Below are 13,324 nucleotides of genomic sequence, written 5' to 3' on the forward strand. Positions count from 1 at the left end.
ATGATAGGTATGAGCGACAATAGAATTATTCTCTTCAACTCTTTGAAGCCTTTCACTCTAGTAGGACGATAGAAGCCTCGCTAGTGGAAATAGCTTGCTTCGACACATGGTTTATCAAATTAGCTGATTTCATATGCCTTCATCTCTGATGTAGTGTTATCCACATCCATTTGTTGCTCATCTCGAATCTCACCAAGATCTAACTTTACTCCCACTTGGCTTTGTAGGAAGACATTCTTTCTATAAAGACACTATCGCGAGCAACAAACACTTTGTTTCTACGCGATTGTAGGAATAATACCTTTTAGTTTCCATGAGAAAACCCATGAAAAACTATTTTTTCTGATTTAGGGTGCATTATGTCATCTTTCGAAACATTTTACATTGATTTCGTAACCCTTAATCCTGTTTAGAAAAATAACTTTTGGAACATTTCCAAATCATAACTCTTATTACATCTTTTCTTCTACTTTGGTTAAGTTTCCTGTTTAGTATTTTCGCAATTGTTGTTGTAATGTATATCCTCAAAACGATATTTGTATATCATTAAATCTTGGATCGAACAATGGCAAGCAAAGTTTGATTCATTCTTCATAAACATACACTTTAATTGTAATGTTTCTAGATTGTGAATTAATTCAACAATTCCCTTTAGATGATCATTCCTTTTGAGTAAGATATTTATCATAACAATCATATTGTGGTGATAATTTGTTCATCTCAAATTGATTTTACATTTCATTTTTAGAATTTTGAACATTTCAATGTTTCCAAGCTTTACTTCATTAAGTAATTATCGATATATTTACTTAAATCGTTAGTAAAAGCAATGAAATTGTTAAATCTCTTTGCTAATTTTGAACTTATTGGTTCACATACATCATATGTATAAGTTCCAAAAGGTCATTTTAGCTTCCTTTACCCTTTATACTAAAAGGCAACATGGTCATTCTAACTTATCAATCATGACTTCTAATTCTCAAGTGATTCATAATCATATAAGAATAAGAGTCCATCCATAACTTTGGATGTGCAAATGGTTAATGTGACCCAACCTTACTTGTTATAAGTAAGTGTATTTTGAATCATCTAAATTTTACTTTTGTGATCTACTTATATCAATGTTATAAAACAAAATTAACTCATATCTTGCAAAATGAAAACAATTTATTACGTTGGTCATGGATCAACACTTGTCCAAACCAAGTAAACCAAATTCAGTATTCAAAACAAGAAAACCGAAATATTGTCTCATCAAAACTGGAAATTGTTCTAAACTCATGATAAACTAATCAAAATGTTAAACTATGAATCTATTTCTGGTCACTCAAAACTTCTAGTGCACCTTCAAGCTCCATTTCCATGCTAGTTTCACTTGTTTGCAGTTCCTGCGCAACATCACTATGTTAAGCGCTGCAACTTGGTATCTCATACCTAAGTGAAAATGTTTATAACATAATACCTGAGTTTGATGCTCCATTCTTCTTGAGGAAGTTGTGGTATTTCTTGAAATTTCTCTTCCAATGCCCGTTCTTCTTGCAGTAAAAGCATTCACTTTCACTTGCATCCTTGGGCTTTGGAGTCATCTTAGGCTTTTCAGCAGCCTTGGCAACTTGCTTGCCCTTTCTCTTAGCACTAGCCTTTTGACCCTTCTTCTTGAACCCCTTTCCCTTTTGAATCATAAGAACTTCCTTCTTAGGTTCCTTAGGGATTTGTTTCTCAGCACTAACCAGCATTGCATGCAATTGATTCATAGTCTTTGCAGCTGTAGTCATGTTAAAATTCATGATAAACTGGTTGAAACTTTCTGGTAGTGAATGGAGAATGATGTTTGTTGCCAAATCATCATTATATGGGTGCCCCAGTTTCTCCATACTTTGAATTAGGCCGATCATTTTGAAAATATGATCATGAACTGTGGCTCACTTCTCCATTCTACAATCAAGAATCTCACGATAGAGCTCATACCTTTCTACTCTAGCTTGTTTCTTAAACAAAGCTTTGATTTCTTGCATGATTGAGTAGGCATCCTGATCCTCAAAACGCTTTTGAAGACTAGGCTCCATGGTAGCAATCATTAAGCAAGTGATAGGTACAACTCTTTCATGAGCTTTGTTTAGGGTAAAAATACCCTAGATACGTGGACCAATGAGAGGAGGCCACGTGTCGAGTTCAGGATGGCCCCCGTGGCTTAATATCCTCTTGACACGTGGCCCCCTTAGATACATCTCTGAAATGGCGGCCTTCAAGGGCCTAAATCCCAAGAAGCGCTGTAAAACGGCGCAGCCCACTGAAATTTAGGTCAAATGACCTAGACAGGGGCATGTTCTCCAATGACCCTATAAATAGATAGATATTTCCCCATTTTAAGTAGGGTTGGCAAATGGATCAGGTCGGGTCGGGTTCGTGTTCGGGTCAGTTGATTTCGGGTCAGCTACCTCCCAACCCTAACCTGATCCATTTAACTTTTTGGGTTGAAAACCCCAACCTAAACCTGATATTTTCGGGTTTGGGTCAACCCGAAATTGACCTTATTTGACCTGATATTTTTTTAAGGTTTTAAACTTTTAATCAGATTATTCAACCTGAAACTAGCCTGATTTATTTTTCTAATAACTTTTATTATCAAACCCCTTGATATTATCAAACGAACACTCAAGTTCATAGACACATTGATTTAGTTGAAACCAAAATACTCCATAAAAAACATAGTTTATTGAAACCAAAACTAACTAAAAGAAGTGTGCTTAATGAACGAGCGAGTAATAAGAGTAAAAATTAAAGTTAATAAATTATAAGGTCAATAACAAAAACATGAAAAAAAACAAACATCATCATATTCATCACATTTACTAGCTTGTAATATCGTCAGTAGTGTCGTCGCTGCCGCCACCTCTCATTCTTCTATAATTTAATGTGTGGGAGGTCTGGGAAGTAGTTGCCTTACTCTTGAATTGCAATATGGAATTATGGATCTCCACAATTGAAGAGAGAGAAAATTGAGAGGAAACTTGAAATAGGAGAGAGAAAGGGCTTCTTACGGCTGCTGGGAGAAGATTGAGAGTGTGAGAGGATTTAGGGTTTTAGTTTTTAATAGAACTTAAATATGGGCTTGGGCTAGTTTACTGATTACTTCAGCAATTTTTTTTTTTGGCTATTTAACTCATTTCGGGTGAAGTGGGTCATTTTCGGGTTGAAAATTTCAACCTTAACCTAAACCATTTAATTATTAGGTCGGGTTCGTGTCGACCCATTTAATTTTTCGGCTATTTTCGGGTCGGGTTCGTGTCGGGTTTTCGGGTCGAGTCAGTTTTTGCCAGCCCTAATTTTTGGGGACACATTCAATCATTTATTACACCTACATTTTTCTCACATCAGAGAAAGACCTGTGCTTGGAATCCAAGCAGATCCCCAACTAAATTTCCATACTCTTTATTCCCTTTCAAGTTAATAACTAGATCGTCGGAGGCAGAGCTCCTACCACCCGGAGTCTCCGTTGTTTTGCAGGTACAACTGAGCCGGATCAGACTTCGTGACGTAACTCTCCCGAGGGACAAAAACACCCAAAACATTTGGCGCTGTCTTTGGGGATAGTACCTCGAAGATGGTTCAAGAGTCTGTACCACCTCCTAACCGTCTGGGCGATGACCCGGAAGTTTTCACAACCTGGAGGATGAAGATCCTCAGGTCGAAACCTATACAGCCGATGATGTCTCTCTGATAACCAAGGGTATCCGACCCAGAGACACTCTGGAGCGGGGTGCCTCCCAGGCGGGTACAAATCGACCCCCTGGGCAGCCGGAAGGGGAAACCCATACGGCAGCTGGATCAGCACCTATCACCCGAGACGAACTCATGAGATTCATGACAAGTTTCAAGGGTGAAATTAAAGAACTGATCACTAAGAGCCGGGCTGGCCCAAGTAGGGGCCAGTCGGTCAAGAAGACTCCTCTGGAAAAGGGGAAGTCAGTCAGAGATCGGCAGCCGGGACCATTGATTGGTCTAAAATTCTTCTTCCTAAGAGGAATACCAACAATACCCGCCGGACCCAGCAGCTGGTGGGAAGTAAAAAATCAACTCTTGATGCCCGGGAGATCATCAACCGGAAGAGAAATCAACAGTTGTCTGAGTCGGCTTCTATGTCAAATTTTCCAGGCAGCTTCAACAATACTTCAGCAGGGAATGCACTTTCCTTGCATGAGAGTCAGACAGGCGGTAATACCGTCCACTCTGGCCCTCGGATGATCGGGATTGCATCATATGCACCTTCTCAGGTCTACGGTCAGTACCCACCTTACTATATGTAGCCGGCTCTATTCGGAGGTCAGGCGGCATATCACAATGTCCAACCACTAGACTGGTAGCTCCGTCTGCTTCGCCTTGGTGAACAACCTTCTGCGTTCACCCGGGAGATAACCGAGGCGGCACAGCTGGCCAAGGTTAAGAATGTATTGGTTGGTACCTATGATGGTACCACCAACCCGAAACATCACCTCATGGCTTACACCAACCTCATGTACTTACAAGGGTTGGATGATGCAACTTGGTGTCGATGCTTCCCGGCTATGTTGAAGGGCATTACCCAACAATGGTTAGGCAATTTGCCAGCCGGGTCCATTGATAGTTTCAAGAAGCTTGTCATCCTGTTTCCTTCCAACTTCTCAATGAACATCGCTGCTAAGAAAACAAGCCTGGACTTGAGCACCATCAAGCAGGGGGAGAGAGATGGGCTGCGCTTCTATGTCAGGCGGTTCAATCTGATTAGAGTTCAGATTCAAGGACTGTCTGATGAGGTAGCTTTCACAGACCTTTTCAAGGGTCGGAGAGACGGGTCGACTTTTAAGTTCGACCTAGTCAGAAAAGGGGCTTTCACTTTACAGGCGGCCTTGAGGGAGGCGGAAAGCTATATTCAAGCAACCGACCTCTGCACGCCTGGTAATCAGTCGGACTCCTAGAAGTCTGATAAACAGAAAGACAGCCGGCCTGCTCAGCTGGCCAAAAAGAAAGAAGAGAGCAAGAAAAGAAAAGAAGTTTGGGCGGTTAGTGACTCTGACCAGCCGTCCAGAAGAAGAAGAAAGGATTTAAACCGTACGTCCTTAAGTACGAGTTTAACAAGGACTGTAACTCCATCCTCATGGAAATTAAGGAATGACTGTCCCTAGAGAAGCCGAATCCAATGAAAAGTTCCATTCAATCGAGGAACAAAAACAAATTCTTCCAATACCATGAGGAAGTTGGCCATGACACCAACGACTACTTCAGCCATTTCCTAAGTTGGCATTTATCCAAAGCTTTCTTGTAGGCCATGGATTCTAACCGTTCTAATAAGAAAATTTTAGAATCCACCTTTTCTCAGAATTTCAACAAACTGTTTGTTTTGATCCCAAGTATCCTACGATAGGTATGAGCGACAATAGAGTTATTCTCTTCAACTCTTTGTAGCCTTTCACTCTAGTAGGACGATAGAAGCCTCGCTAGTGGGATTAGCTTGCTTCGACACATGGTTTATCAAATTAGCTGATTTCATATGCCTTCGTCTCTGATGTAGTGTTATCTACATCAATTTGTTGCTCAACTCGAATCTCATCAACATCTAACTTTACTCCCAATTGGCTTTGTAGGAAGACATTCTTTCTATAAAGACACTATCGCGAGCAACAAACACTTTGTTTCTTTGTTTCTACGCGAATGTAGGAATAATACCTCTTAATTTCCATGAGAAAACCCATGAAGAACTATTTTTCTGAGTTAGGGTGCATTATGTCATCTTTGTAAATATTTTACATTGATTTCATAACCCTTAATCCTGTTTAGAAAAATAACTTTTGGAACATTTCCAAATCATAACTCTTATGACATCTTTTCTTCTACTTTGGTTAAGTTTCCTGTTTAGTATTTTCGCAATTGTTGTTGTAATGTATATCCTCAAAACGATATTTGTAAATCATTAAATCTTGGATCGAACAATGGCAAGCAAAGTTTGATTCATTCTTCATAAACATACACTTTAATTGTAATGTTTCTGGATTGTGAATTAATTGAACAATTCCCTTTAGATGATCATTCCTTTTGAGTAAGATATTTATCATAACAATCATATTGTGGTGATAATTTGTTCATCTCAAACTGATTTTAAATTTAAGTTTTGGAATTTTGAACATTTTAATGTTTCCAAGCTTTACTTCATTAAGTAATTATCGATATATTTACTTAAATCGTTAGTAAAAGCAATGAAATTGTTAAATCTCTTTGCTAATTTTGAACTTATTGGTTCACATACATCATATGTATAAGTTCCAAAAGGTCATTTTAGCTTCCTTAACCCTTTCTACTAAAAGGCAACTTGGTCATTCTAACTTATCAATCATGACTTCTAATTCTCAAGTGATTCATAATCATATAAGAATAAGAGTCCATCCATAAGTTTGGATGTGCAAATGGTTAATGTGACCCAACCTTACTTGTTATAAGTAAGTGTATTTTGAATCATCTAAATTTTACTTTTGTGATCTTGTTATATCAATGTTATAAAACAAAATTAACTCATATCTAGAAAAATGAAAATAATATATTACCTTGGTCATGGATCAACACTTGTCCAAACCAAGAAAATCAAATTCAGTATTCAAAACAAGAAAACTGAAATATTGTCTCATCAAAACTGGAAATTGTTCTAAACTCATGATAAACTAATCAAAATTTAAAACTATGAAGCTATTTCTGGACACTCAAAACTTCTAGTACACCTTCAAGCTCCATTTCCATGCTAGTTTCACTTATTTGCAGTTCCTGCGCAACATCACTACGTTAAGCACTGCAACTTGGTATCTCATACCTAAGTGAAAATGTTTATAACATAATACCTGAGGTTGATGCTCCATTCTTCTTGAGGAATTCGTGGTATTTCTGGTAATTTCGCTTCCAATGCCCTTTCTTCTTGCAGTAAAAGCATTCACTTTCACTTGCAGCCTTGGGCTTCGGAGACGTCTTAGGCTTCTCAGGAGCCTTGGAAACTTGCTTGCCCTTGCTCTTAGCACTAGCCTTTTGCCCCTTCTTCTTGAACCCCTTTCCCTTTTGAATCATAAGAACTTCCTTCTTAGGTTCCTTAGGGATTTGTTTCTCATCACTAACCAGCATTGCATGCAATTGATTCATAGTCTTAGCAGTAGCAGTCATGTTAAAATTCATGATAAACTGGTTGAAACATTCTGGTAGTGAATGGAGAATGATGTATGTTGCCAAATCATCATTATATGGGTGCCCCAGTTTCTCCATACATTGAATTAGGCCGATCATTTTGAAAACATGATCATGAACTATGGCTCCCTTCTCCATTCTACAATCCAGAATCTCACGATGGAGCTCATACCTTTCTACTCTAGCTTATTTCTTAAACAAAGCTTTGAGTTCTTCCATAATTGAGTAGGCATCCTGGTTTTCAAAACGCTTTTAAAGACTAGGCACCATGGTAGCAATCATTAAGCAAGTGATAGGTATAGCTCTTTTATGAGATTTTTTTAGGGTAAAAATACCCTAGATATGTGGACCAATTAGCGGAGGCCACGTGTCGAGTTCAGGATGGCCCACGTGGCTTAATACCCTCTTGACACGTGGCCCCCTTAGATACATCTCTAAAATGGCGGCCTTCAAGGGCCCAAATCCCAAGAAGCGCCGTAAAACGGTGCAACCCACTGAAATTTAGGTCAAATAACCAAGATAGGGGCACGTTCTCCAATGACCTTATAAATAGGGAGATATTTCCCCATTTTGGGGACACATTCAATCATTTATTACACCTACATTTCTCTCACATCAGAGAAAGACCTGAGTTTGGAATCCAAGCAGATCCCCACCTAAATTTCCGTACTCTTTATTCCCTTTCAAGTTACTAACTTGATCGTCGGAGGCGGAGCTCCAACCACCCGGAGTCTCCGTTGTTTTGCAGGTACAACTCAGCCGGATTAGACTTCGTGGCGTAACTCTCCCGAGGGACAAAAACACCCAAAACATTTGGCGCCGTTTGTGGGGATAGTACCTCGAAGATGGTTCAAGAGTCTGTACCACCTCCTAACCGTTTGGGCGATGACCAGGAAGTTTTCACAGACCAGGAGGATGAAGATCCTCAGGTCGAAACCTATACAGCTGATGATGGCTCTCTGATAACCAAGCGCATCCGGCCCATTGACACTCTAGAGCGGGGTGCCTCCCAGGCGGGTACAAATCGACCCCCTGGGCAGCCGAAAGGGGAAACCCATACGGCAGCTGGATTAGCACCTGTCACCCGAGACGAACTCATGAGATTCATGACAAGTTTCAAGGTTAAAATTAAAGAACTGATCACTAAGAGTCGGGCTGGCCCAAGTAGGGGTCAGTCGGTCAAGAAGACTCCTTTGGAAAAGGGGAAGTTAGTCACAGATCGGAAGCCCACTCCTCATCCAAAGGAGAAGGCAGCCGGGACTTTTGATTGGTCCAAAATTCTTCTTTCTAAGAGGAATACCAACAATACCCGACGGACGTAGCAGCCAGTGGGAAGTAAAAAATCAACTCTTGATGCCCGGGAGATCATCAACCGGAAGAGAAATCAACAGTTGTTTGAGTCGGCTTCTACGTCAAATTTTCTAGACAGCTTCAATAATACTTCAGCATGGAATGCACTTTCCTTGCATGAGAGTCAGACAGGCGGTAATACCGTCCACTCTGGCCCTCAGATGATCGGGACTGCATCACATGTACCTTCTCAGGTCTACGGTCAGTACCCACCTTACTATATGCAGCTGGCTCTCTTTGGAGGTCAGGCGGCATATAACAACGTCCAACCACTGGACTGGTAGCTCCGTCTGCTTCTCCTAAGTGAACAACCTTCTGCGTTCACCCGGGAGATAACCGAGGCGGCACAGCCGGCCAAGGTTAAGAATGTATTGGTTGGTAACTATGATGGTACCACCAACCCGGAAGATCACCTCATGGCTTACACCAACCTCATGTACTTACAAGGGTTGGATGATGCCACTTGGTGTCGATGCTTCCCGGCTACGTTGAAGGGCATTGCCCAACAATGGTTTGACAATTTGTCAGCCGGGTCCATTGATAATTTCAAGAAGCTTGCCTTCCTGTTTGCTTCCAACTTCTCAATGAACATCCCTGCTAAGAAAACAAGCCTGGACTTGAGCACCATCAAGCAGGGGAAGAGAGAAGGGCTGCGCTCCTATGCCAGGCGGTTCAATCTGATTAGAATTCGGATTCAAGGACTATCTGATGAGGTAGCTTTCACAGACTTTTTCAAGGGTCTGAGAGACGGGTCGACTTTTAAGTTCGACCTAGTCAGAAAAGGGGCTTTCACTTTACAGGCGGCCCTGAGGGAGGCGGAAAGCTATATTCAAGCAACTGACCTCTGCACGCTTGATAATCAGTCGGACTCCATGAAGTCTGACAAACAGAAAGATAGCCGGCCTGCTCAGCCGGCAAAATGAAAGAAGAGAGCAAGAAAAGAAAAGAAGTTTGGGCGGTTAGTGACTCTGACCAGCCGTCCCAGAAGAAGAAGAAAGAATTTAAACCGTACGTCCCTAAGTACGAGTTTCACAAGGACTGTAACTCCATCCTCATGGAAATTAAGGACCGGTTGTCCCTAGAGAAGCCAAATCCAATGAAAAGTTCCATTCAATCAAGGAACAAAAACAAATTCTGCCAATACCATGAGGAAGTTGGCCATGACACCAACGACTACTTCAGCCTTCAACGGGCGTTGGACCGTCTGGCTGACAAGGGGATGTTAAAGTCCTACATTTCTAAGTCCAAAGGGACTAATAAGAAGAATCTGAGGCAGTCGTCTAAGACCCCCCAGCCTGCTAGTAGTTCGGACACTGACAAGGATCCAGTCTACACAATAGCAGGCGGGTTCTCATGCGGTGGCCCTACCATCTGGGGCACCAAGAGCTATCTTCGAAAGATGGACAAAGATGATGATGAGCAGGCGTCTGAAAGCTCCTCCTTCCCAGACGTCCTGATCACTACGAAGGACGGGGCAGCGTTTGCCGTCCGCATGATGACCCGGTCGTCATTGAATGTAAGGTTGCCAACCAGCTGGTTGGACGGATCCTTATTGACACCGGCAGCTCATCAGACATCATCAGCCTCCAGTGTCTGCAAAAGCTGAAATACAATGACAGCAGCATGCATCCGGTTACCCACCCCTTAGTTGGTTTTGGGGGTGGAATGGTTTACCCAGTCGGAAGGGTTGATTTACCAATCCGGCTGGGTAAGAAAGGAAAAGGGCGACACTTGGTCGTCAAGTACTTTGATGGTTGGGACAGTTGCTTTTGCTAAGCTGGGTGCAGACTTGCACATCCTGCTGAAAGAATTCAAAGACATTTTTGCCTTTGTAGTAGAGGAGATGCCAGGCGTCAGCCCGGATCTTGCCGTCCACAAACTCGCTGTGGACCCTAAAAAGAAGCCCATCCAACAAAAGAAAGAAATCATGGCGAGGAAAGAAGTCAGGCGGCAGCTGCCGAAGTTAAAAAGTTGTTAGACGCTGGGTTCATTCGGCCATGTAATTTCCCGCACTGGGTGGCGAATGTAGTGCTTGTAAAGAAGACGAATGGTACCTGGCATATGTGTGTTGATTACACAGATCTCAACAAGGCATGTCCCAAGGACAGTTATCCGCTTCCTAAGATCGACAGTCTAGTCGATTCAACAGCCGAGCATGCCTTGATGAGTTTTATGGATGCCTACTCCGGCTTCCATCAGATACCCCTGTGGAAGAAAGATCAAGAAGTCACTGATCAGGGGTTATTCTGTTTTACTGTGATGTCGTTTGGCTTGAAAAATGCGCCGGCTACAATCCAACGGATGATTAATACGGTCTTTATTAATCAAATTGGGAGGAATGTAGAGGCATACATTGATGACATGATAGTTAAATCCAAGCAGCAGGCGGATCAACTTGCTGATCTCCAAGAAACCTTCACCACACTCAGGCGGCATAAGGTTATGTTAAATCCTAAGAAATGCGTCTTTGGTGTTGAGTCTGGGAAGTTTCTCGGATTCCTGATTGATCAAAAGGGGATAGAGGCTAACACTGAGAAGATACAAGTGGTAATTGACATGAAGTCACCCCGTACTGTCAAGGAAGCACAGAGCCTAACTGGTTCCGCGGCCTTGGGGAGATTCCTCAGCCGGTCAGGTGACAAGTGCCTCTACTACTTCCAAGCAATCAGGAAGAAGACCAGATTTGAATGGGGGATGATGCTGAGGCGGCCTTTCAACGGCTGAAAGAACACTTGCACTCTTTGCCAAGGCTTGTTAGTCCACTGCCTAAAGAGGTGTTATACATGTACCTAGCCGTCTGAGATCATGCCCTTAGTGCCGTTCTCCTTGCTGAGAGAGACGGTGTTCAGCTTCCGGTTTATTTTTTTTTGCCATGTTCTAAAAAATGCTGAGCTCCGGTACCTCATGGTAGAAAAATTTGTCCTTGCTTTGTATATTGCCTTCAAGAAATTGAAGCCGTATTTTCTGGCTCATCCGGTGGTAATTTACACCGACCAGCCCCTCAAGCGGCCAATGTCTACCTTGGAATCATCCGGCAGAATGCTGAAATGGGCTATTGAAATGCAAAGTCTTGAAATCACTTTTGAACCTAGAAAGGCAGTGAAAGGTCAGGCGTTTGCCGACTTCATTGTTGAAATGACCCGACCGGTGCAACAGGGTAACATTGACCAGGTTTGGAAAGTGTATGTAGACGGAAGCTCAACGAAGAATGGTTGCGGAGCAGGAATTATATATGAATCTCCTAAGGGGGACAGATTTGAATATGCACTGAGCTTTAAGTTTCAGGCCTCAAATAACGAGGCGGAGTATGAAGCCCTACTAGCCGGAATCCGCATGTGTAAGGCAGCAGGGGCAACTAAAATTGACGATATTTTGATTCACAGTTGGTCGCCAGCCAGTATGAGGGAAAATATGAGGCAACTCATCCAGCTATGATCAAATTCCTTCAGGCAGTCAAAGAAGAGGCTAGGGCACTTGAGGAATTCCGTCTGAATTAAGTGCCTAGGTATGATAACAATCAGGCGGATGCGTTGTCTAAATTGGCTTCATCCGCCTGCTGTGATACTCCTCGGTCGGTCTTTTGGGAAGTTCTTGAAAAGAGAAGCATACATGAAGTGCCCATTGGAATCTTAGACCGAAGCTCTACCTGGATGAATGGCATCCGGGCATACTTAGCAGACGGAAAACTTCCTGATTCACCACAGGAGGCAACCGTCATGAAAAAACGAGCAGCAAACTTCGAGTTAAGAAATGGAGAGCTCTTCAAGGCAGGTTTCCTTAAACCTCTATTGAAATGTGTTACCGCAGAAAAGGGGAAAGAAGTTCTTGAAGAATTGCATGCTGGGTATTGTGCCTCTCATATAGGCGGCAGGTCCCTAGCCGTCAGAGCCAGGCGGCATTACTTTTGGCCTACTCTTGAAGCAGACGCTAAAGAGTTGGTGAAGAGATGTGACAAATGCCAAAGGTTTGGCCAACTTATTCACCGCCCGGCTACTGATCTAACGGCAATCCATAGCCTAGTCCTATTCGCTAAATGGGGCATGGATATCTTGGGTCCTTATACGCCTGCTCCAGGCGAAAAGCGCTACATTTTGGTGGCTGTGGATTATTTCACCAAATGGGTAGAAGCAGAGCCGGTTAAGAACATCAAGACAAAGGATGTCATCTCTTTCATCTAGAAGAACATTATCACCCGGTTTGGGGTACCTATGTCTATGGTGATTGATAATGGCCCTCAGTTTGAAACCCCCCATCTCAAGACTTGGTTAGGAGATCAGGGTGTCTCACATTGTTTTGCATCAGTCGGCCGACCCCAAGCAAACGGCCAGGTTGAAGCCTTCAACAAACTCATCTCGGACGGCATAAAAAAGAAAATTGAAAGAGTCGGTGGCTTATGGGCAGAAGAATTAATTCATGTCATATGGGCCATCCAGACTACTTCTAAAGGGGCAACTAGAGAAACCCCATTTCTTATGGTATACGGTGCTGAAGCCGTCTTGCCTATTGAACACTACGAGTCGAATCTCTCCCAGAATGCAGGGGCAACGCTGCCCTGCGCCATGAGATATACCGTCTGAGAATGACCAGAGCCTACAACAAGAAAGTGCACAAGCGCCCTTTGAAAGTGGAAGACTTTGTGCTACAAAAAATGGAGGCAACCGGTAGGGCCAATGAGGCTGAAAAGCTAACCCCTAATTGGGTCGGCCCCTACCAGATTTATGAAGAAGTCAGGGACGGCACCTACCATCTGGAAACCCCAGACGGTCGTCGCCTGCCT

At 42.6% G+C, this 13,324-nt stretch overlaps 1 protein-coding gene across 1 annotated transcript; it reads right to left on the reverse strand.

Moving 5' to 3' along the window:
- Positions 1-1,448: 1,448 nt before the first annotated feature.
- Positions 1,449-7,335, reverse strand: LOC110713777. The gene is made up of 2 exons (XM_021892220.1): positions 6,864-7,335; positions 1,449-1,765 (listed from the first exon to the last, which is right to left on the reverse strand). Exons 1-2 carry the CDS (start codon positions 7,333-7,335, stop codon positions 1,449-1,451), a joined length of 789 nt encoding a protein of 262 aa, XP_021747912.1.
- Positions 7,336-13,324: the final 5,989 nt, after the last annotated feature.

Source organism: Chenopodium quinoa, unplaced genomic scaffold (assembly GCF_001683475.1).
Source record: "Chenopodium quinoa cultivar QQ74 unplaced genomic scaffold, ASM168347v1, whole genome shotgun sequence".
Classification (NCBI taxonomy): domain Eukaryota; kingdom Viridiplantae; phylum Streptophyta; class Magnoliopsida; order Caryophyllales; family Amaranthaceae; genus Chenopodium; species Chenopodium quinoa.